General features: G+C 41.8%; 1 protein-coding gene across 2 annotated transcripts in view; it reads right to left on the bottom strand.

The window, feature by feature from the left end:
• The window catches only part of PRDM2 (PR/SET domain 2), a gene marked incomplete at its 3' end in the record, with an annotated part of 80,494 nt that overhangs the window by 32,993 nt on the left and 20,961 nt on the right, over nt 1-26,540 (bottom strand). For both annotated transcript variants that reach the window (XM_079697945.1, XM_079697946.1), the window contains exon 4: nt 4,328-4,438. In XM_079697945.1, the coding sequence (XP_079554071.1) occupies nt 4,328-4,438 (111 nt within the window). The remainder of the gene's footprint in view (nt 1-4,327; nt 4,439-26,540) is intronic.

The following is a 26,540-nucleotide window of genomic DNA, read 5'->3' as shown; positions in this document are numbered from 1 at the left end:
CAAACGCCTGAAGGAGCTTAGGTCCTTCTGTGCTTTGTCGTCGCATATACATAGAAACACATTTTTGTTTACAGAAACTGTAGTGCTTAAAACTGCGTTGGAGTAGTTGATACTGAAATTCAAGACACTATGGTCATGAATTCCAATTTTTCATGATTCCAAACGGAAACCAGAAAATTGCTAAACATAGTACCAGGTTAGATTCTTAGTGGTCTGTCTTGAACGCAATGATTCTCTCCCTCCTTCCTGACTAAACTATATATTGAGAGCTAGAACATTTTCCAAGATCATGCGATCATAATTTTTCATGTAAAAGGAACTTCGGAGCTCACTTCCTCCAAGGCTGATTAAATTATGGAGGACTCAGGGGTACCTCAGAGAAAGAAAAGAGAAACCTGAAGTCACTTCTGAGTCTCTATGCCCAGGAGGAATCCAGCCCAGCCCAACCCGAGGTTAATGGTGCACAGGTGGACTCGCTAGCAAGGTGACAGGTGAGCAGAGACCTAAAGAAAATGAGTCATGCGAGTATCTGGGGGACGGAAGCCCTCTGGACAGAGGAAACAGTAAATGCATAAGCTCTGAGTCAAGAGCATTTTAGATGTGGTCAAGGAATGGCCAGGAAGTCGTAGAGGCCGTAGGGCGAGTGGGAGGGCGGTCCATACGGGGGGAGAAAGGAGAGCAGGAGATGAGATCAGCTCATGCAGAGACTGGTAGGCCGTTGGCCTTTACTCTGAGTAAAACAGGGAGCTACCGGAAAGTTCTAACAGAGAAATATGTGATCGACTGAAATACAAGAGAATCACTCCAGCTGCTACGAGGAAGACAGAAAACTGTCGGTGGACAAGGGTGGAGGCAACCCTACTATATGCTCCAGGAGAAGAGACGAGAGTGGCTTGGGGAGGTGGCAGGAAGTGGTCAGACTGTGGATTATTTTGCAGATGAAGCTGACAAGATGTGCCTGTTGACTGACTACGGTGGGTGGTGGTGGAGGAGGAAGGGTCAAGGAGGATTCCACAGCAACTGCCGTTATCCTGCTCACTAAACTGTATTAGACGGAGAGAAAAGCAAGTCTGGTCTGTGTGCATTTGTGTGTGTTGGGGGGAAACTAGAGTTTACTCTGGATGTGCTGAAGTTTGAGGTACCTTATAAATATCCAAGTAAAGATATTAAGTAGTTATATATGACTCACGGTCCAAAAGAGGCTAAGCCTAGAAATGGCTAAGTCCTCAGACCAGAAATGACACTTGGAGCACGGGTCTGGACGAGCTCACTTGGAGAGCAAATGCATACAGAAGAGGGGGGATGGCTGTGTCCCCAGATGACTCCAGTACCCAGGTTTCAGAGGAATTGCCAGGGAGGTATCTGGAGAGCCCAGAGAGTGGCAGCCCTTAAACTAAGGAGGGAGTGACCAGCTGTGTCCAGAACAGCTAATGGGCTGGGTAAGATGGGAATGAGAACTGAACATTCCATTTGCTACGGTGGAGGTGTGGTGATGGTGACAGCAACAGTTTTGGTGGAGTAGTGGGGGCAAAGGCCTCAAGGAGCTCAGAAGAGAAGAGAAGGAAGGAGAGACAGGGAGACTATAAGCAACTCTCTCAAGTTTAGCTGTAAAAGAAAGCAGAAAAATGGGGGTAGCGGCTAGAAGGAAACACAGGGACAGCAAGGGCCTCTGAGACAGGAGCTGTTATAGAGCGTTTAATGCTGACGGGGATGGCCCACGATGCTGCTTTCTCTACAGGACCACCTAACTCTCTGCTGAACTACACCCCTTTTACTGCAGATACCTGAAGAGTTAAGAATGGGTCTGTAGAAGCAGCAGAGCTACTCTGACTTCTCCTGGTTCTATTAACTGGCTCTCCCCCTATGCACTGGACAAGTATTTACTATACATCAGAACTAGGTGAATAAGGCCACCAAGATCCTTATCCTTACAGAGCTCCACTTTAACAGGAGCGAGGCAAGCAGGCAACACTACTACAATGAATTAATGGTCAAGCTTATGGAAGTACATGGTTAACAAGGTACAGGACGGAAGCACACGGGAGGAACATCCAGCGGCTTGGTTAATTGATCAGGGGAGGCTTCTCAGAGAAGGTACTAAGCAGGCAGAACCTGAAGGACAAGGATAGAAGAGGAAAACCAAGCAGGAGCAATCAAAACATGCCGCACACTGTAAATTAGTGTGGACTTAGCTGGAGGCAATGGGGAGCCATTAAGATATTTTAAAGCAGAAGAGTGCCATTTGGGAGATTTGGCTGCAGGGTGTATTAAGGGGTTGGGAAGAGGCAGAAAACCAATACTGATGCAGTGGCATTAGAAGGGAGAGGTTGGCTACCTACACGGAGAGATGGAAACAGAAAGAAGCAGAAGAGGCAGGAAAAAAAAGCGGTCAGATCATGGAGATACGCTGCCAGAGTCCTGTAAACAAACTTGGTGACTGCCTGGATACAGGGGACAAGGAAGGGTTTTAAAAGCCAACCTTTTCAAACTCTGCACATGCAGGTATTAATATAAGCTCAACGATTCCGTCCTAGTCCTCCTGCTGTTTCCTAGGAAGATCGGTCTTCCTTTTCCCCCATCTACCACTACCATCCACTAGCAATTAAGGTTTCTGCCTCTAAATGGACACCAGCCTTCCTTCCTCCAGACTTATTTCTTAAATTGCATGAGTTTTCCACAAACTGGGAAACCAGTCATTTGATGGTAGTAATGTATTTCAAATTAGGGGCCAACTCCCTTTCCAAATACATTTTCAACAAAGACCCAGCACATTGCTAAAAAAAAATCAAGATGAGACAACAGAAATGAAAATAACATCTCTAAGGCTCAAAAATTTCTTTATACAGTTCATTTTTAGCCAAAATCCATGGCTTCTTTGAATGGAAATATTTTTTCTCTGATTGGTAAACAATCCCAGATTTAAAACTGCCCAAAGTAATATGAACCAAAATGTGCACGGCTCTATGAACCGAAGTGTGGCCACACTCGAGGTCTGGTGAGTTTTAAACATAAAGGATGGTTTGGGAAACACAAGGAAGAGTCTGAACTGTCTGCTCAGTATAGAGACTACTTTCTGAGGACCAAACAGAACATGCAGGAGAAGCTGACATCCACAACGTACAGAACCAATCAAATACTGACCAGCTGCACCACAAGCAGGCAAAATATTAAGTATCTTTTTTTCACAGGACCTGATGTTATATCAGGAGAAAATAACTGCCCTGAGTTATTGAATGGGAGAGGGGACTGTTGGACTGGTTTTTAATTCTGCCGCTAATAGTAGTAAGGTTCTTTAGTATTTTTGTTATTGTTCAAACAAATGTCTTAGCACACCTGCTATCAGCAGGCAGCACTTTTTCTTATAGGGCTCTGGGAAATCAATCTGTCTATTCTTGCTTCGTTAAGATGCCACAGAAAATTACAGTCCTTTACGAATGTCAAACAGTGCTAATAAAATGATTATAAAAGGCATCCACAATATTTTGTTGGTTTTTTTTTTTTTTTTTTTCTGCAAATGTTTTTTGAAAGAGCCACAGCCTGTATTTTGAAATCTGCCTGTTTGGGTCACTACGAACTCTTGAGCAAGCCCGGTCTGTTGCATGAATTTGCCACATAACAAATTAACACACACACCACCCCCCTCACTTCTACTGGCAAGAGTCTCGATATGGTGTCTTGACGGCACCAGGCACAGGGCAATCTGCCTTCCCAAGTAACATTCAATCCCCGTCTCTGAGAATTCTTACATCATGGAGGGCCTAGAATATTAATTCTCAGAAGGGGCTCTAAAGAAGAAAATTTTGTGCGGAGAGACATGAAGAGATAAAGTAGGAATTTAAATTCTAAGAAAAAAAACAGAAACTTTTCATTCTATATACTTTTCATTCTGATATATAAAATCAAAGGTGCTTGATATGTTTTAGTGAGTTTTTAATTGAAGTAAAAAACATAAAGAAAAGTATAGCAAGGTGAGATGTCAACAGATGAATACACTGATGTGCTCATCCCAACCCAGCGATGGACTGGTACTGGCACCCCAGAAGCCCCCTCCTGTCCCTGCCAGTAAATACAATCACACAGTATGTTTCATTTTATTTTAACCAGGGAATAACTTCATCTTTAACAAGAAAGGTCTTCAATGATTTTTTGAAGGGGAGGTAAGACGTGTAAGGCTCAACTTGCCACATTAAATTCAGGCGACCTTTTTGCTGTTTAACCCTTTATGGTTCTTGGATGATTCTCAGAAGGGCATTCCAAGGAGATACAAAGTCAAAGTAACTGGTGGCAATGTATACCCGAATCATACAGGTCCAATACCCAAGCTTACCTTCCACAGAATCTCTCATATTTGCAGAGGTGGAATCTGGCTCACTTGTCTTCAGCTGTATGTCTTCAGTTTTGTTTGCTTTGTTTTTATTTTCTTGGGATTTTTTCTTCCCTGAAACACAATATTTATTTATTTGTTTTGTTCGTTCAGCCACTCATTATTATCCTGAATTCTTGGGGACAATTACTAATTCAAACACAGCGAACTGTATATTTCTAGGCAATTATCACCTCAGATTCCTGAAGAAAGATGATGAATATGAATACTTTTAAGTTATGTCAAAGACAAGAAACCCATAAATCCTACATTTTTGAGAATCTCAAGTAACAGTTCCCCTCCTAGCTATAACAGCTATCAAATTAATATGTAAAATACTCCAAAAAAGTTAACAACACTGATGTAACAGGAAAATTAGATAAGAGCACTAATTTCAAGGCCACACAAATAATAGGAACTGGCAGAAGTCTAGATATTTGTAAGAAGCACATTAGAGAAAAATAACATGTTATAACTTGGGCCCTTTTAGTTAAGACATTATCCAGACTTGTCAAAGTAAAACAACAGAAGCAGAGATGTTACTGAATGGCAAGGGATACTCCCATGCACTACAGCTCAAATATCAAATGCAGAGTAATTCTGGATAATTCACTGTCAGCCCGCATGGCACTCTGAGGGTCCCAGGTCCAGCACAATTCAGCATTTCATTAACAACCCGCAGGATGAAGTCAGGAAACACTAACTTGCGTTCCAAGTGACAACGCAGTTCAGAAGATAAGATTGAAATGCAACACATATCTGATGAGCTGGAACAATGAACTAAAAAGTCACCGAAATATTCAACATGGAAAAACAATTCTCTGTGCAAGTACTAATACTGAAGGTTTGGAAGCTCAGTCTCTTTGGGATTTAGTCAGAATCTGTGACCTTGTTCCACTTCTTCCGTTCTACGCTTCTTACTCCTGGTGGCTGTTGGTTTTCGGTTTCAGATTCAGAGTAAGTCCCGTTCCATCTCCCCAAACCTTCCTTCTCTTTCTGCAATGCTCTCCCCAGCCAGGCCCCAAACAGCTCTCAGAGCTGTCCTTTCTCTTTCAAAACAAGCCTCCTGACACCTTTATCTCTGGTCTAGTAAAACGACAAACTAGAAACCACTCGGAGCTTCTGGAAAACGGTATTCTCCTTAACAGAGAATCACTAGAGAGGAGAATAATTAACTAAAATACAGACAACAGATGAAAATGAGGTCAGAGACACAAAATACCACCACTGCAAAGATCAGGATTAAAAACAGAAACATCAATTACAATACAAAGCAAATATTAACCCTAAAAAAATCCCCAGATTTTGATAAATATTTGAGATGCAGACAAGAAAAATAAAGTATAGAATACTTAATAATCAGCCATTTAATTTGTTAGTCTTAAAAAACAAATTCTAAAATACCATTTTAAATCCCTAATTCTTCAGCCTGTAAAAAAAAAAAAAAAAAAAAAGCTGTTTTTTGCAATTATATAAAACCTTCACTCAAATTCCTGATAACAACACACCAATCCGTTCACTTCTAAAGGCAGCTGAAGTGGAACCCAGGACACAAGCATATACTTCACTGGAACCACACTCTGGTGGAAACAGAAGCTGAGAGTCTGCCTGGAGATGGCCCATTCAAGTCCCCAGGTGGAAGGGTTATAAACCAATCCCCTCTGCAAGGGGCAAGGACATGAATACACCTTTTCAAATTGTAAGAAGTAACCTCCTCTCTCAAGTCTTTCTCCCTTTGTCAACTTAATAGCACTTAGCCTAAATCTGATGATGACAAAGGCTCTTGAAAAATACAGCTGTGTTTTAAGGGAATTTGGATTCAACCAGTTTTCTAATCCTCATTATGACATATGCCCTTCCTTGTCTGTGATGCCTGGCCCATAGCAGACTACTGGTAGCAAACAACGCAAATATAAGGGATTACCTGGCTATTAACATAATTGCCGTAGTAAGTGCAGTTCATGTCTGATGAGGTTCACAGAAAGGGCTCCTAGCGCCCACAGACACCTGATTCAAAAGTTATATTCAGATAGTTTTTCCCCTGGATCAAAACCCCCCAATTTTTATATCAGTACCACCTCATGTACCCCAAACAGGGCAAAAGAATGTGACCCTTTTCTTTTTTTTTGACTAACCTCTTACTTTCTACTTTGTACAGGTATGAACTTTCGAAATAAGTAAAACTGAAGGCGTAAGCCCTACCTCTTACACATAAACCTTACATACTTTTTTTTTTAAGTCACACTGTAAAATATAATAGAAAAACAGATGTCAATTTGTGGTAATACAATCCCTTGCAAAAGCAATTCAAAAAATTTCCTGAAGCCTATCAAGTGCTATATGAACCTAGTAGCAGGTTGTACAAAAAAAGTAAACTGGCCTATATGTATAAATAGACTATTAAATAAGTAAAATTTCTACATTTACATAAAGCAAAGCACAACTTTAACAGTACCATTCATTGATACGTACTAAGAATGAAATCATGTAACTAAAAGGTAAAAGTGCTATTTTTAGTTTTATTCCCTACATAAAAGAATATTAGGACACCCAGCTGATACTGCATGTCAAATGTCTTATCTTTGGACTCTCCAAACCTAATCAGTGAGAAGCTGCACCATCCTCAGATCTCCCCACCCCCGTGCCACCCTTGGTATCCTCTTTAAAAAGCAGGACCAGGAAAGCCTGATCTGCCCTGGGAAGAGACGCCACTTGAGGGACATGTGCATTCTCCTCAGAGGACAAACAAGAGTACCCACCACAGGCTGCTACAAGCGTCCCGACCACAGCACGCCTGACATTTGGGGAGATCACTCCCTGCTGTGGGGCTGTCCGAAGCATCAGAGGACACTCAGAAGCATCACTGACCTCTACCCACTAGATGCCAAGAGCATGCCCCTCCTTCTATCTGTGACAAGCAAGTCTCCAGACATGGCCTAAGTCTCACCCGAAAGGAGGGAGGGGTTGTCTCTCTACATTAAGAACCACTGGGCTAAACCAATATGGGGCTCCACAGTCTACATATTTATAAACACTTTTTAAGTATTCGAGTAACACTAATAAACCAATTCTAAAAACTAAGAAATGGAACAATTAGACTTAGTTTACGATGAAAATGAGTCTATCGTGAATCTAATCATCACTCATTCATGGAATTGAGATTATCTGATACATAAAGTGATTTTCTCAATCTTTATCAGAATCATCTAATACCTGAGTTACTTCCCATTAGGACCGTAGACTAGAGATAAAGGGGCTACTGAAATCAACTGTCCGACCTGCTATTTTTTCTGAGAGAAACTGAAGACCAGGGTCCCAAGAGGACTGATCAATCTATGACAGAAGCCTGAACCCGGGTATCCTGACTCACACTTAGGTATGCCTAGTGTCACTCATAAAGCCAAACATTGTAATAACACCTGGTGGCACCTGCTATATTTCCTTAAATCAATACATTTCCCACCCCCCCACCCCGATACTTGGTTTTTGTTCTATATGCAATCAAATTAAAAGAAAACAGAAACAAAAACAACTCATAACCAAAAACAACCTGTAAGGACTTTTACAAAGGGAGGGAGATGTGTTAGTTCCTGTCTGTGAGGCAGGAGGTGCCTGGAGAACTGGTCCGGCAGAGCCGCTGGGAGCCTGGTAAGTACACGTGTGCACTTACCCTCAGGTTCCTGAAGGGTCCTACATAGAGGCTCTGCCAGCTGCGTGCTCCAGTTGGTCTAAACAAGAAAGATACAGGAATGAAACACAAGGAAAGTGGAATGCAGACAATGACAAAGAACATAATGAAGGACAGGACAAAACTTCATGTATATAAGGAAAAGAAATACACACATAAAGATGAAGAAAACTGAATGAAACAGAAGGAAAACAGCAGTTATCCACTGCATCAAGGTTCTCCCCCCACCACCCTCCCCCAAATAATAATCTTTGGTTCTTAGTTGGGGATCGGATGTGGTATACTTACTTTCAGGCCTATCGCATGCCCGTGTTGTAAAACTGATGCCCTTACCACTTAAGTGCCGTTCCGCTAGACGGCCCCAAAGTCCCAATCCACGCCTCTCATTTTACAGACACCCAAGGACCACAGATATGAAGCCATCTGCCGGAGGTCACACAACTAAAGCATCTCTAGAGGAGTCAGAATTAAAACCCCACGACGACGATACCAAAGGTGCTCCACTACATTTCGTTCTCAAGAACAATAATGCAGACTATAAACATTCTTTACAAAGCACTTTATATCCATCATTTCACTCGTTTTCAACGGCAAATGAAAGAAAAGTGATACAAAGACTTTCACTACATTTAAAGAAAAGGAATGATCAAATTGGAATGGAGATTTTTTTCCTGTTCCATTTTATCTTAGGCCAGAAGCAAGTTATCAGTCAACAGCACGGAACCCCAATCTGAGCAAATATGGTAAATAATATCAATAAAATCTGATTTTCTGGGCTTCCCTGGTGGCGCAGTGGTTGACAGTCCGCCTGCCAATGCAGGGAACACGGGTTCATGCCCCGGTCCAGGAGGATCCCACATGCCGCAGAGCGGCTGGGCCCATGAGCCATGGCCGCAGGGCCTGCGCGTCCGGATCCTGTGCTCCGCAACGGGAGAGGCCACAAAAGTGAGAGGCCCACGTACCGAAAAAAATAAAATAAAAAATTTTTTTGATTTTCTAGAGAAATAGCTACCATATAGAGAAATCAGACAGCCACAATGACTACATTTTAAAGACAACATGTGGCATTATGCTGCTGGTGCCTGCAATGCAAGGTGCAAAACCAAAATTGCCTAAAACATCACATGAATAATTTAAGTTCTGGACTATTTTCTACTCTTCTGATGAGCTAGACAGACACCAGGAAATTCTAAAGAATAATGTTTCAGTTAAAAATGTTCAGGCATCAGAGAGAATGCAAAATTCTAGAAGGCCTGCTCAAGTTACATTAAAAATTCATCACAACAGTGAAGGCTCATGCATTTGGTGATTGAAATGAATTAAATTTAGAACCATATGTAACTCTACGTGCACTGCCTGCCTCCTCACTGGGGAGCTACCCAACTCTGAAGCTTAAAATCAGAATTCAGTATCAGTGCACAGAAGCAGGTCCAGCCCATCTTTGTCTGGGGAGCTTACCGTCTTACTCAGATGCACAGATGATTCCAAACCAGGCAAGACCCACAATCACACCATGAAAGGTCATCAAGGAAACAGGCTGACCTGAACAGGGACCAACCCTGACCCCCCAGAGGGTGGGTGTGCCTGCTGCCTCCAGTTCCTCTCTCACTCAGCCCTGCATCCCTGCAACGGAACTTTCATCCTCTCTACGCTCCCGGAACTCCACTCGGACGGTTACCTCTGATCTTGTAATCACAAAACCCCTAATTGCTTTATCTGCCCCCAAGTCTCTCTTTGGCATTTGACAGTCTGATCAGTTTGATGGGCTTAACATCTTAAAATCCCTCTCCCAAGCCTTATGACATTACCATCTAGACTGTCCTCCTTCTGTGACCATTCTATGGCAAAAACCTTTCTCTTCTTTCTATCTTGAAATGAGAGGCTCCCACATAGGAAATCTGAAGACTGGAAGCATGCTCTCACACACGGTTGAAGAAAGGCTTCAACAAAGTATTCAGCTAAGCAGAGGATACAGATCTTAGAGATGAGAACGGACATGGAATAATGGAATTAATGGGCTGTATTAAAAGGTAAGAGAGAGAAGAACCCTAAGATTTGGAGTAGAAAGAGCCTTGAAGATGGTTTAACCAAACTTCACCAACACACTTCTCTGAGCTTGCTCTCATTTACAAGAACTGCCTAAAATCTCACAGCAAGTTTGTAGTAAAACTGGGACTTTTATTCCCATCCAACTCACCATTCTATCCACCGTGTTCTAACAGCCTTGTTAGTGACACTTTGTGGGTTCCAATTTCACCCTTGAAAAGAATTAACAGTGCCATATGCATTTCAGGCAAGTTTGAGAAATTCATCATGAACATACAAAGTCATTGTGCATCTTTTTCAATTTCTGAAAGGCAAGGGAGTGGTTTTCATGACAGCAGGCCCAAAACAAGATGAAAAGCTTAACTGGGGAAAAAGCATAAAGTTCATGTTAAATGACTTCTTTATAGGATTAAAAAAAAAACCCACAAACAAACAAGATCTCTAGCAGATCAGGTAGTAAGGAAGGGGAACCAACGGACAAGAGCAAAACCGTTAGCTGAAAGAATGGCCAAACTGATGCTGTGTGAGCTCCTTGAGGGTGGTCAGAGTTAGACCTCAGCAGTGTTTCACATCTGGCAGTGGTTTAACATTCTGCAGTGGGTGTGATGAGTAGAGAGAAAAGAAGCTGGAAACGGATATACAAAACTAGGTTTTCCACAAAGAACTACAGGTCATTTCAATAATCTTCATGTTTTTTTTGTTTTTTTTTGGGGGGGGGGCGGGGCTGTGCCACGCGGCACGTGGGATCTCAGTTCCCCGACCAGGGATCGAACCTGTGCCCCCTGCAGTGGAAGCGCAGAGTCTGAACCACTGCATCACCAGGGGAGTCCTTTCATGTATTCTTTAAAAAAAAAAGAAAAAGATACTGAGTTTACTACCCTGGAAGTCATCAGAAGGAAACCTGTGGCAGCAGGCCCAATGTGAGAAACTGCAACCAGAAAGGCTTCCCTGTGTAAAGGTCGACAATGTCACCACACACGCAAGAACGTGTTTATCAGATGATCAGAAGTGGCCGTTAAACTGGCCAAGGTGAGACCAGTGGGTAAACAAACCACTTGTGGCCTTAGCCCCATCAGCCCACTGTGTTTGAAAGAGAGAAATTTTAAGGCAGTAAGATGCTGCAACAGTTGGTTTTTACGAAAGTGATATGCTATACATTTTCTACAGATTTCTTTCACACAGAAAATAACCTTGAAATGTACCTGGTAGTAAAAAATTCTGTTATGCTGCTTGGGCAAAATTTCAAATCTTTTTCTGTAGTTAAACTCCTCACCAAGAGCTGTCTGCAATCCTGGAGGCAAATTATAAAAATAAAACCTCTCTGGTTTTAAGTTGCTCATGGTATTAAAACAGGACTCTAGGCTTTGCTTCAACAGAAACAATGGAACAAAGTTCTGGATTTTTCAGCGCTACAGATCACAGTATAAATTCCTGGAATGCTTGCAGCCCGAGCGAGGGATGGGGGGGCGGGGAGGGAGCGGGGCACAGTCTTTGCTGCTGTGGAGGCTCTGGCTCCCCACCTCTTCCAAATGTCAGGCTGATGGAAGAACAGCGAAGATCACATCTGAAGGGAGCTTTTAATTTCTTTTTTAAAAAAAGGCTTTTCGCGGCTTTGACTGGATAATTCCAAACACTAGAAATGGTTCCCCAAATAAACTTCAGTAAATTCAAATTAAGAAAGCTTTAAATTTCCTTACACTCTTGGGAACCTCAAAAAGTCTTGTGGCATAAACAAAATGTTACAGACCTCTGAAACTGAAACAAGCTGCTAGCCTGTTCTGTTTTACAATCATTTTAATTTCTCAAGTTCTTCTCATGGATTTTCAGTAGCCTTTATTTTACAGGAAAAAAAAATGTATCTAAAGTCTGAAAACCTTACATATAAAAAGTGAATTGGCAACTGCAAAGTAAAGAACTTAATTCAAAGTTCAGGTGTCAGTCCCCTGTGGCCAAACAAACCAGGCCTGGGAGCTGTGCAGGGAGGTGGTGTGTTACAAGTGCCTGCAACCCTAAAACACAGGGGACAGCCACACCCTCGAGAATTGGTCAGTCTCAGCAAAAGGAAAGTCTATTTTCTCCTCCCAAAGCCCATGATAAGTTTTACAATGCTATATCCTGATGAATTAATTACAAAACTTAGTTTAAAAAAACTTTCAGGAAGTAAAATCTAGATATAAGTCTGAGTCAACACAATTGCAACACGTAAAATTTATCCTTTACATTTGTACACAGAAATGCCCACAGGAACAATGGTCAAGCCATATCACCAGTTAATAAAATCAGGCTAAAATTTATCCACAGATGTAAACCAAAAGGATCTGCATTAAGATGTTGGCAGGTGGCTCCTGGTGACAAGATTATTGATGAGGGTATGATACCTGTTTCTCCATCTGTTTGTATTTTCTAATTTTTCTAGATGAACATTTGGTTACATGCTGCAAAAAATAAACGATTTTTTAAAAAAGAAGTACCTACAAAAGCCTACAAATTAACAAAATACCTACAAATTAACAAAAAATTAATGAGACGAGAAAACTTTTCTTTTGGCTGAGATTAACGTATGCAATTTTACATCAGTACAATTTGGAAAAGGCCTCAACTTTCCACTTTGCCTGCACAGCAAAAAGTATTGAAGTGTTTCTCTTTTCCATCTCCTACCTGTACATCGCAGCATAGTGTCCAGAATGCACTCTCCCCAGGAACACCAAATCCACAACAGAGATACAGTGACATTTGGGATTTAAAATACATTTGACCCTTGACAGCACAGGGGGGTTCAGGACACTGACCCGCTACGAAGTTGAAAATTTATGTATAACTTGTAGTCAGCCCCCCATATATGCGGTTCCTCCCTAGCTGGGTTTCTGCATCCTCGGATTCAACCAACCTCAGATCACTGAGTACTGTACTATTCATTATTGAAAAAACTCCGCATATAAGTGGAACCCTGTAGTTCAAACCCGTGTTGTTCAGGGTCAACTGTATTCATAACAGGCATCATTAAATAGCCCTAACTGCTTAAGCATTCACATTACCACTGTGAGCGTTCTAGTATATATCCTTCGATTCTCTTTGCCACGCACCACATTACTTCAAACAAAAAATTGATTTGTCTCCTCCTTTTGAAAAGCTACACACCCCCTATTCTTTTTCTTGTTTCAATGTACTTGGTTATCATATCCATAATTATTTAAGTCAAAAACCTAATTTAAACAATCACCCTGAGTACCTCCCAGGTATAAGCTGAGGGTCAATGTCTTGGCAGTCAACTATGATAACCATGAGAGTCTTGTTCACTAGCTTTTATTTTGCGTCTCCTAAAATGTAAAAATTTGGCAATGGCATTTGAATATGACACATTTTGGTAGAGGTTTAAGCAATTCATTTACAAACACAAAAGAATTTATAGCTACTACGCTACCAAATCACTGGGATCTACCATGAAATGAGACGATTTATTCCAGTATAATTTTTAAGACTCTTCATCACTATTGCTAAATGAACTCATTCCCTTCTGTTCAAGACCTCAACTGTCCTCCAACCCCTCTCACGCCTGCAGATGTGCCTCTATCAGAGCGTACGAAATGACACATCTCTGCTCCCATCGGAAAAGAGGTTGCTCTCCAGGGCTTAGGCATGTACCCGGGGTAGCACAAATTCACCCCTCTGACAAACTCAAAACTGCCGAGGTTGTCTTTCAGATTCAAGAAGCAGGGAAGGAACTAAAATGTATTCTCCTCACAAAGCAATTATTTTTAAAATCACAAGTTACATATAAATTCAATTCCAGATTTTTTCTCTTACAGACCTCCACCTAAAAACAAAATCCTACTAGCCTACTTAACAACTCATCTCATCCTCACATGTATTAGCCTTTATCAGACTACTATTAAAATTTACCCCAAGCTCATTATTCTTGCTAGATAAAAAAAATTTTTCCGCTACATAGTGAAGTTTCTGGAGTAACAGTGAAGTAGAAGTATTTTGATCATTTTCTTGGGTGCTTGTTACCTACAAGGCACTTTGTTAAGAGCTATAAGGGAACACACATATATTACTACAAAGATATCTGCCCCAAAGATATTTAAAATGGAAGTTATTTGTCTAACTTTGTGAAAAGCAATCCCCTTTGCAAAAAAGGCCCTACTAATGTCAACAAGAAGCAAATCTTGAGTGGAAAAAATGTTCCAGAAAATGTGTATTTCATTAAAAATAGAAAGAAGGGAATGCAGGAGGGAGGAAGCTGGCAGGAAGGATGGGGATGGCAGAGAGAGAGGGAGGAAGGGGGGAGGGGGGAGAGAGACAGCACTGGGGGCGGGGTGATGTAAATAACCGTCCAGCCAGGTACAGTGAGGAGGCTCAGGGAATCGCTAGTAACCAAGCTACAAGCTACAGCCCGCCCTTGGTAGGAACACAGCCACGGGGCTCCAGCTCTGCTAACAGGCTCCAGCACTGAGATCACAGCCTTTTAGAAACACTAAATCTTACTCGGTGCCACTCTCCAAGGATTATCCCACAGGGTCCCGAGTTGACGCTGCTTCTCTCTTTTGCCAGCGTAGAGGTGAAATAACGCCCTCAGGCAACAAAGAAGTCCAGGAGGAAGAGCTCACAAAAGGATGAGGATTTGAAACACAGCTGCCTCCTAGGCCAGTGTCCACGCTGGGAAAAGGGGTCTCACTCTCAATCCAGTCACGCATTTCACCTGCCCCCAAAGGTTCCTGTGTCACCAAGGTCACACATCTTCCCTGCAAAGAGCTGACCCCAACTAAAGTGAGACTCGGACTGGGCTCTCCCCCGCTCCCTCCCTGGTGTTGGGGGGGCATTCGGAATAAAATAGGTCCCCAAACGACAAGAGCCCACAAAACGGAAATTCACAGAACTGAAATTATATTGCGCAGCCATGGGCCAAGACACGATTAAGGAGAAGTAATCTTGGTTCAGAGCAGAGGGGAACTAACTATGATGCATACGGGTGATAACTACCTGACACTGTCCTAGGGAAGGGAACCCAAGATAATGTGCACAAGGAACTAACTTCGCACAGTGGCTGACACAGACTCAGTAAATGGAATCAATTGTACGGATTATGCACAGTAGATTCTACTAAACAAATTACAGAAATCCCACGCCTACAAGTCTAAATTGTCAGCATATGTTCCTTCTTATGAAGACAATACCATTCTGCTTCCCTAACAAATCCGAATTCATCCATTTCTTTTACTCATTTGTTCTACATCGATTCACAGGATCCCACCCAGATATCACGACAGAAACGTACAAGTCCAGTGAGGACAGACGTTTAATTGAGATGAGAGAGAATTACGTCAAACACTCACTAACATCTCCATTCACATATATAAATGCTCCAACAGCAGAAGTTGCGAGTATACGTCAATTTTTAAAGTCTGTAACCCACTGATTTTATTGCTTCTAAAGAACACTCTGTTCTTAATTTTTTAAATTAAGCACACTAGTTCACTTTACTGGTTCCTAATCTTTTCGGGAAGGAATCTTAGACGTCTTTGAAAATCAGATAGCACCTAAGGCTCCTCTCCCCTCAAAGTCACGAAGAGCCGTAAACACAACACCTGGGGCTCAAGGATACCTGTGTTGCTATGAAGTCAAGTGGTGAGTGCATGTAAATATGCATCTTGACAGGAGCGCTCCTGTGTGACCCTGAAAAAGAACCCCAACTCCCCAGACTGCTCAATAAAAGTGCTGCACGGATAATCAGGACATTTAATAAGTATAATACATAATAAATAAAACTGACATTGTCAACTTAAATAGTAACTTCTCCTAAGAGAACAGCTCTTTCACACTTTAGTTTTTCCCTGAATTCATATCAAGATGTAAAATGACAAGATTTCCTAATCTGTCATAAACAGCACTGAAACGGCTCCCACACAGCTACCTTCAAGGATGTCTGATAATTTACTATCTAAGAAAGTGTATCCAAAATTCATCCAAAACCTCACCTGCATAAAATTTCGTTGTAACAGGAAAGTCGCGAGTGATTTGGATCACATAAAGGTAAGGCAGAGAAACAGGAAGACGGTAAGCCCTTCATTTGGGCAGCAAGCAAATAGTGAAACGTTTACTTTTGCCTATTTAATAAATCAAATTCCAAGAGCTGTCTAATCCACCAACCTGTGTGATCACAGGTGTCCTAGTTGGGGTAACGAGTGAAAGAAGACAGCTTTTAAGATAGAAGCAGATCTCCAGCAACTGAGGAATTCTCTAGTGTCCCAATGTGTATCTAGTTACAGATCCAAAGAGGCTCTTTACTCTTACCTAATTTGTAATCTATACTTAATTCATTCCATGTTGCCAAAGCAAAATATATGGATTTTTTAAAGAAGATACTGAAACTGTTCGTTTCTTTGTTTTTTTTTTTTAATCCAGAAGTGCCACGATAGGCCCAAGAATAGGCAGTTACCACGGAGCTAATTTTGCCGGTGGCCACCAATTCCAATGAAGTGGACCGAGGTCGTTGTGCCACACATGCTCCTGTGAGCCTCGCACTTAATGCTCAAGGCAACCCTACACTGTAGGTGTTACCCTCATTTTACAGACAGGTAAACTGAAGATCAAAATGTGTAGAGTAATCCACCCAAAGTCACATGCTGGTAACTGGTGGAGCTAGGATTTGGATCTGGCCTTGGAACTCCAAGGCTATGTTCCAGCATGCCACAATGAAATCCACACACTGTACATCTCCCGGCACTCAAAGGTTTAGCTGGGTCAGCAGTTTTTCCCTTCTCTCTTCCCCTCAACATACACACATCAGGCTCGTTTAAACAAGGTATCATTGGCAAAGTACTGATCCAGTTGTATTTAATACAGAAGCAACAGTGAAGCCTGAGCAACATACTTAATGTGCTTTAACATAGAAAGAAGTTGGAGGGGAACATAACAGTCATTTACTATGAAAACAAAGTTTACCAATTCCATGTACTTTCTGACAACTGCCCATGAGATTCAGAAGACCCCACCTCTCTACAACTGAAAGGGGTCAGAAATAGTGTTAGTTAAGGGTCACTTTTTCTTGAGTCAATACTTTCCACGCTCTGATTCAACCATGAATTTAATTTGCTTTAGCAAACAGACAGTAATTTTCCAGCCAATTCCTGAATTTATAATTTCGATGGAATCAAAACCACAAATAGACGTTATTAAGCTCAACACTCAAATGTGACCTTGCTGTCGAATACTCCTATGATCACACCTAGCAAGGAAGAGATACTTCCTGAATAATATATTTGGCAACTAATAAAACTCCTAAAAGGAAGCAAATCTGCAATCTTAAACCCCTCGTTCAAAAATCCAACCAAGATTGAGACTACTGGTAATTATTCCTTTTTATCTGTTTGGAGGACAGAGAGAGGGGAAACTGTAATTTCAACTCCAGTGTTAATCCTACAAAAATTACAATACGTATGTGTAAACAGACAAAGATCAAAACTGCAACTAACGAGCACTGTGCTGCCGGCAGCATAAATCTGGTCGAAATGAACATGGGTTTCCACTGATGCCAACACTAACATCTTCACAGCGAAGGGACCAAGGCAGGAGGTGGAGCGCAGTGACCTACCATTCCTCACAGGGACCCGAGACTTTCTGCTTTACTTCACAGGAAAACAGGTTCTGAAAACCTCATAGGTTAAAAACAAAAATACAGCGAACAGAACTAGAAAGGCATATTCTATACCTCAAACTGGCAAGAGATGGAAAATTGAACCTAAGAAACCAAACGGTAGAAAAATAACAGAAGCCACAGAAATTTCAGTGTTGCCCATTCGAAACTGTCCCTCAACTTCAAACACCACACATAATTCTGTTTGGGGGTTCTAAACACGGGTGAACAAACCAGTTTGCCCTCATTTTTGTGGCATGTGGTGGCTCAGGAAACCTACAAAAGACTGCACCAAGAGGTAGGATTATAAGTACAAGAGGAAAAGATTGTTTATCACTGCAGCTTTAATAGAAATAAGGGGGAAGAGGAATTTTAGCCTAAGTATTATTTCCTGATTTTCTTTTTAACCAAAGCAAAGATAATCCTCTGCAGGGCTTCCCTGGTGGCTCAGTGGTTGGGAGTCCGCCTGCCGATGCAGGGGACACGGGTTCGTGCCCCAGTCCGGGAAGATCCCACATGCCGCGGAGCGGCTGGGCCCGTGAGCCATGACTGCTGAGCCTGCGCGTCCGGAGCCTGTGCTCCGCAACGGGAGAGGCCACAACAGTGAGAGGCCCGCGTACCACAAAAACAAAACAAACAAACAAACAAAAAGATAATCCTCTGCAGCTCTACATAACAGGTAACATACAGCTCTTTCATTAAAGGTGAGATTAGGTTTTGGTCATTCAGATACTGATTAAAGTAATAAGAACATATAAAATTTAAAGTTCTGAAAGTATCAAAATAGCAAGGATGTCAGACGTCCTTATCATAATCTTATCTTAGAAACTGGTATTTTTGTATACACACACATACAATATCATTATTTTATCATTAAAATAAATCTCTTACCTCTGAAGCTGTTCAAATATTCTTTGTAATATTAAAGTATATTAAATTTACTATATAACAATTAAAATAACTACACCATCATATAATGAAAACTTCTATCAAAAAGTATTTTTAAATTTCAGAGTCATGACCACAAAAATGAGAAGAGGAAATAAATAGCTACAATAAGTGCTTCAGAATACTGAGGATTTTCTAGTCTCTTACCCATAATCCCTCAGGATTTTTTCTCAATATACGTGCCAAGTTTTAACCTTTTAAACAAAGTTACTTCCCCTTAATTTTTAGAGAAAATTTAAACAGAACAGAAAGAAAAATGCTTAAGAAATTTGAAAAATGAAAGCACAGATTACTAAGCAGCAGTTCCGTCCAGCCTACAGTGTGAGTAAGGGTGTTAAGGACTTACTAAACCTTTAAGGAACAACTGAATAAAGAACTCTCAGTACAAGTTTCAGGTGGAAAAAGCCATATTACATTTTGTTACAAATCCAAGAAGTTTTAAGTTTTATACATGCACACATATTCTAAAGACTCTATTGTGGGGTAAACAATCACCCCTGCCCCGCATGAGGAGAATTCAGGAGTGCACACGAACAGGTCAGGGCAACTCCCTTCTCATTCTTCTTTCCTTTCTTGCTTTTCCTCCAGAATGAGTCAAGTTGCTAGAATAGGAACAGCTTTATCAGCAAACAAAACCTCTTAAGAAGCTACTGCTTCAAACACTTCATGAATTCTTAAAGGAAAAGGTAAAAAATAAAAACCCATGCCCCCATAAACATTTTGACAAAACAAACAAGATCCCTATCTTTTGTTGGTGTCACATCGTGAGAGTGAAGGAAACTAATAAGCATGATTTAACTCAATTATACCACAAACAAATCAGAATTACACTTAAAATCAGTTTCTAGACTTAATTTTTAGAGTGTATGTTAATTAAAACATGTTCATGATCTATAACATTCAGCTTAAGAAAACTTTTAAAGTTATATTTTATTCAGTGGAAGAGTCAGTCATTCTCAACAAAAGAACACTAGTTCAGAGGAGGACACTAAACATCAGTGGCTTCTTGAAATCATCAATAAAACAAAATGAAAGAACTCCACAATCCTAGACACAATCCCTCTGCCATCCACACTGCCGAGGGCATTAGGCCAAGGCAATGTCTCACTCGGTTCCTGTGGTTTCCAAACGGATTTCAAAAATAATACACAACTTAAGAGAAATGAAATATTTATAAGAAGCTCAAACCAACAAATATGTCATTAAAAAAACCCAAAACACTTAATAGACGAGCTGGAAAGGGATAAAAATCTAACATGGGGCTCCCCTGGTGGCGCAGTGGTTGAGAGTCCACCTGCCAATGCAGGGGACGCGGGTTCGTGCCCCAGTCTGGGAAGATCCCACATGCCGCGGAGCGGCTGGGCCCGTGAGCCATGGCCGCTGAGCCTGCGCGTCCGGAGCCTGTGCTCCGCAACGGGAGAGGCCAAAACACTGAGAGGCCCACGTACAGCAAAAAAAAAAAAAAAAAAAAATCTAATCTGTTATTTTTTTTAAAAACTGTTTGAGGTGCTCAAAGGAATACAATAAATCTGTTTAATCCATAAACCCCAAAGCAAAAATAACTCAAGGCATTAGTTTTCACCATAACTTAGCTTTCCAATACCAAAGATTTCACTTAATCACACTGCCTTATTATTTAGGATTAAAATGGGCAATTCTAAAGTGAGGAGTGAAAATTCATCTTGGCTAATTAGCAAAGCCTTAGAAAACACTGCTACTTATTCAGTAAGTGTCCTGCTTAGAAACATTACAAACAAAAACTAGATTTAGGCAAGGTGGAGCCAAACAATTTAGTAGCTGGGCGAACCTGGGCAAACCATGGAACCCCTCAAACATCAGTGTCCTCATCTACAAAGGAGGAGAATGATTCCCTACTTTGCAGGGCTATTGGGAGGATTAGCAATGATGTACCTGGAGCACCAAGCACAGTACTAGGCACAAGACAGACGTGGTAAAGAAAGGAGTAACTGCTGTCACTGTCACCATCAACAGAAAGCAGTTCATCACTTGACGACATGTGCATGTAAGTGTCAAATCATGAGATGTGTCCCTATCAAAATGCACTGTAATGAATGAATTCAGCCAAGAGCTCTTGTAATGTCTGACACTGGTTTAATCTGAGCAGTAATAAAGAAAAACGGTTGCTTTCAACATTTATCTTCTTCACTTTGAGAAACAATAGTAATGTTTTCAAATAACTCCTGCTTCTCCAAGTCATTCAACTTCCTAAACTATGTCGACCAAGTTATTAACATTAATAAAAGCAACTGTCCTTGGAAGCATGCAGAATATGAGCAGATAACGTGAATGCCAACAGGAGCACCATGTGAGTCTGTCTGAAGCTGCAACTCCCAGTTCCCCACACAACCTTTAACGGTTAAGAAATGGCTATTAATTTTTAACCAGCTTGAGGGTATCCTTGGGGTATTTATCCAATTCCTCAGTTCTTTAGAGGCAACTTCAAGTGTAAAAATATATACACTCTCCTCTCTGTAATTCTACTGTGAACATGGAAGTTCATGTATTGGGTTGGCCAAAAAGTTCCTTCGGTTTTTGAGTAAAAATAAAAGACACATTTTTCATTTTCACCAAGAACTTTATTGAGCAACGTATTCACTGTTCTGTTCCACCACCCTCTGCCATTTTCCAGGAAACTTCATAATTCCATCTTCCCAAAACGTTTTATCTTTTTGAGCAAAAAACTGTTCCAGGTGCCTTTTACAGTCTTCTAGGGAATTGAAAATTTTTTCCATTAAGAGAATTTTGTGTTTTTGTTTTTTTTTTTTCTTTTTTTCGGTACGCGGGCCCTCTCACTGTTGCGGCCTCTCCCGTTGCGGAGCACAGGCTCCGGACATGCAGGCTCAGTGGCCATGGCTCACGGGCCTAGCTGCTCCGCGGCATGTGGGATCTTCCCAGACCGGGGCACGAACCCGTGTCCCCTGCGTCGGCAGGCGGACTCTCAACCACTGCGCCACCAGGGAAGCCCCCGTTAAGAGAATTTTGTAAAGACCAAAATAAATGCAAATCCGAAGGTGCAATGTCTGGTGAATATGACAGAGAAATCAGAACTTCCCACCCAAGCTTTTTTGTCTGGTCATCAGAGAAACATGCATTGCATTATCCTGATGGGAGATTATGCATTTTCTGTTGACAAATTCTGGATGCTTTTTGTCAAGTGCTGCTTTCAGTTGGTCTAATTGGGAGCAGTACTTGCCAGAATTACCCGTTTGGTTTTCCGGAAGGAGCTCATAATAGAGGACTCCCTTCCAATCCCACCATATATACAACCTTCTTTGGATGAAGACCGGCCTTTTGGTGCGGTTGGTGGTGGTGCATTTCACTTGCCCCACAATCTCTTCCGTTCCACATTATTGTACAGTATCCACTTTTCACCGCCAGTCAGTTTGTTTTAAAAATGCAACGTTTTCGTTATGTTTTAGTAGGGAATCACATGCAGAAATACAATCAAGAAGGTTTTTTCACTTAACTTATGTGGAACCCAAACATCAAAGTGATTAACATAACCAAGCTGGTGCCAATGATTTTCAGCGCTTGATTTGGATATTTTCAGTATGTCGGCTATTTCTCACGCGGTATAACATTGATTCTTCTCAATTAATGTTTCGATTTGATCGCTATCAACTGCAACTTGTCTAGTGACCGTGGAGCATCGTCCAGCGAGAAATCTCCAGCACAAAACTTCGCAAACCACTTTTGATCAGTCACAGCACCTTCTCCATACACTGCATGAATCTTTTTTTTTTTTTTTTTGCATTTAGGCTGCTTTTTTACCTTTCTTGAAATAATAAAGCATAATATGCCGAAAATGTTGCCGCTTTTCTTCCATCTTCAATATTAAAATGGCTACACAAAAATTCACCAATTTTGGGTTTCCCTGGTGGCACAGTGGTTGAGAGTCCGCCTGCCGATGCAGGGGACGCGGGTTCGTGCCCCGGTCCGGGAAGATCCCACATGCCGTGGAGCGGCTGGGCCCGTGAGCCATGGCCGCTGAGCCTGCGCGTCCGGAGCCTGTGCTTCGCAAAGGCAGAGGCCACAACAGTGAGAGGCCCGCGTACAGCAAAAAAAAAAAAAAAAAAAAAAAAAAAAAAAAAAATTCACCAATTTTGATAAGATTCTTTTTAAAATGCATGCTGATATGACAGCTGTCACAACGCAATCTAACAAAACTGTTTCAATTGAAGTTAAAGACAACTAAGCGCTTACTAGAGCCATCTTACGGCAAAAACCCAACGAACTTTTTGGCCAACCCAATACTGTAACAGCTCTGTAAACAGAAATGTAAAACTGCCTAAGAAAAGGAAATACACGATAAGTTTTAAAAACAATAATGAATTCATAATGTAGAAAAAGAACCCAGTATTCTTATCTAGGCAAAGCACAGCAAAATTTTTTTTTACTTTCAAATTACAACTGGATTTTTAAAAATCAACAATTTTGAACTCCCTACATTCAAGGTCCTTTTACCTTTTAGAAAGCTTAATCATAATTAATCCTTTTTTTCTGTATGAGGCAAGTCTCACCTTCCAGTTTCCATATGGACAGGAGAACCAGGCTAACAACCTTAGAGCACAGCATATTTCCTAACACACTCCATTATGGTATATATTAAGAATTTTGCAAATTCATCCACTAAAATACAGTTGAAACTCTGCAAAATGCTTTGAAAAACTGTAGTTAATCCATAAATTTCCCTATGAACAAGGTTATGCACAGCATGAATCAAAGGCACAAAAATATCAACCAACTTATTTACCTAAATTTAGAGCAATTCAGTAGCAGCAGAAGTAGAATTAGAAATTCAAAAACTTCCTAGATTCTTACTGTTGAAAAAACATTAAAGCTGCACTAAGCTTTTAAAAATAGAGCACAAAAACAGCAGGATCAACCAGGCAGGCAACCGTCAGAGACAGGTCACCCAATGTTCAGCAAAGGCATCACTCAGCTATAGAGGCAGCGAGAGCTCCACTGGGGACCGGCTAGGACACTGCTCACGTGGGCCCAAGGCGACAAGCTCACAAGCCATGTAACATCTAATGCTGGGGCCCTATCTCCACAGGATCGTAGCCACTTGCGACTGCCCCAGGCCCTGCTCCAACACTTGCCAACAAGAACTAGGGATGAGCGCCCTGTAAGTGGGCACAGGACCTGCCCACCAGGCACCCAGAAAGCTCAGGGCCCATCTGCAATCATCCTCAGGCACCACGGCTAGGCCTCTGTCATTCAGCCAGGCCTCCACGCTTCAGCTTTGGCCAAGGAACCTCGAAAAGAGCTGTCGGCTACTGGGGAAGGTCAAGACATCAAACTCCACTGAAGCCCACCTGTTCGCTTTTATTAAATGTATTCTCTAATTTTAACTTTAAATGGAACCAGTGCTATCGCTTCTGCTGTTGTCCACCACAGGCAGAAGCAGACAGAAAGCAGAGTATTCTGAAGAAGAAAAGGCATGGAAAACCTCGGCTCAAGCTCTGACTCTTGACACTCATTGGCAGACAGAGCTTGGACAAGTTATCCACCCTTGCTACGTGTCCATTTCCTCATCTGGAACTGGTACAAACCACGCAGAAGTAGAGGCTAAATGGGAATACCCACGGGAGCGCTCAGTACCGCTCAGCACTACTCAGGGCTCACTGCTCCGTCTGCCTGCAGCACCGCACAGCCCATGAGGCTCCACATCTCCATCAGAGCCTCTTGCTGCATCTCTGTTTCTACTTGTTGTCCAGCAATGTCCTGTGACCTCTCATGTCCCCGTGAGTTTCTTTCCCCAAATCTTTCTTTCTTCCCCCTCCTCAATGTTCTTCACAGGAGTCCTCCCCACTGTGCTCTGCTTTTCGACCACAAAGTAGCATCACCTCCTCTCCCAGAGGGCTCCTGCCAACCCCTTCCCTATTCTAGAGCCTGTACACACATCAACTACACCACCTAGTGAACCTGACCCACACTGAGCTGCAATAAAACAGACGATAAACTCCTCCCTGGATGTTTCACTCATCTCTCTAATCTCCCCTACCAATCCTCCACTAAGTGCGGTGCTGGTGGAAAGGGGCCAGTATGTCCATTTGCACAACTGAGTTTCATACAAAAAGACTCATGTGGGTGTCTAGGTGGCTCTCCCTATACACCACCCCAGCAATAAATAACCAACACTGCTAAAAGAACGCCCAATCCGGTCCTTCTTCCTGGAACTCTCAGCCCCGAGAACTTGACAGGGCCCACCCCTGCGCCAGTCAAGTCACAGCCTCTGAAAGGCTATCCCTGGCTACACGTCCACGGTCACACCATACGTAACCACCTGCAACACACACACACATTATTAACATTATAAGATTTGTCTTGTTCATCTGTTGGTTGGTTGTCCCCTCATTCTCCAGAATGTAAATTCCATGAAAGCAGGAACCTGGGTTATGTTAGTTCTCTGCTGTAGCTTCAGCACCTAACAAAGTGTCTGACACAGAATATACTTGTTGAATAACAAGGCTGGGGGATGGGGGGATATCTCCAGGTTTCTTATGTGAACAATTTTAATTATGGAAACATGAAATATTTCCTGTTTAAACTGGTTATAATCTAACTGCTCTGTGGTGACTAAAAGTCACTTAGATAAACACTAAAAACTAGTTGATCTCAGGGACTATTTACAGCTTTTAGAAAAGATTATGTGAACCTGCTAAGTGATCTCACAGCACTGTGCTCTTTATAGTTCGTTACTGTTTCTGTTACCAACTTTGTTTTCTTAACTGTCTGGCTATTAGCTATAAAACTACTTGCTGCTACAAATAACTCTTCTAATTTCCTCCTTCTAACTTGCTATCAACAGGAAAGTCAACAGGTTAGAAGTAGGCCTAAAGTAAGAGAGAAGCAGCCTACAGTGAGGCCCTGCCATGGGAAGGGAGAGGGAGGACCCACTGCTTCCTCAGAGCTAATACAAGCGCTCCATAAATACTGACTGATTAAATGACTCACAAGCTCAGTAGTTCCTCTGCAAGAATCACGTAAGTAACTAACCGTCAGCCACATTCTGTCAGCGGCACTCACAGGTACCACGGACCCACATGCTGCACAGAGATGTTCCTTGTGATTCTCTCTCCTGCTCTTGACAGCAACCCAGTGAGGCTGGGTATAGCACAAGGACCATTCCATGTTACGACACCTACTTTTAAAGCTATGGAAACTGCACCCCCATTAAAAGTGACGTGATTTGCCCAGCCATACACCTGGTAAAAGCCCAAGAGTCCCATGTTTTTCATTCCTTCCGCTAAGCCCATGTGCATCAAGACATTGCTGCTTCTTTAGAGTAAAAAGAACTCTGGGTAAGGTTCTTATGTAGCCAGAAGAGAGCAAGGCAACAGCATTCTATTATAGTCCATATTTTAAAAGAACATTTGCCAACAGTCATTTACTGCTCACAAGCAAATTCAATCCCTCATTTCTCAGTAGCAGACAAGGAACAGAAATCAAGACGATAAATACTTCCAAATTTGGCCTTTCTATGTTCAGATCACAATCTTCCCATGGATTAAATACGAATATTTCAGTGAGATATTGAAAACCCAACACTGAAAACCCTCCCTTCCTTTCTACCTGAAAAGTTTAATCTGTCCCACCCAAGGAACTTCTCATGCTCAATCTCATTACAGGGGCTGCTCAGACATGTAAGAAGTTAGGCTGAATTACAAAGGTGAGAAGCCAGAATTCTAGTTCAAAATGCCTAACATACGAACACCTTTGGCCACTGGCAAAACCGCATGCTCCCTGGTCAGAGACAATATGAACTGTGTTCTCACAGCACTGTGTTCTCTTCCTTCATTGCATGAGTCTTTGTTTGCCAATCGACAAGTTAT

Source organism: Hyperoodon ampullatus, assembly GCF_949752795.1.
Source record: "Hyperoodon ampullatus genome assembly, chromosome: 2".
NCBI classification, from domain to species: Eukaryota; Metazoa; Chordata; class Mammalia; order Artiodactyla; family Ziphiidae; genus Hyperoodon; species Hyperoodon ampullatus.
Note: the sequence above shows the minus strand (reverse complement) of the source record. Positions and strands in the feature narration are given on the sequence as shown.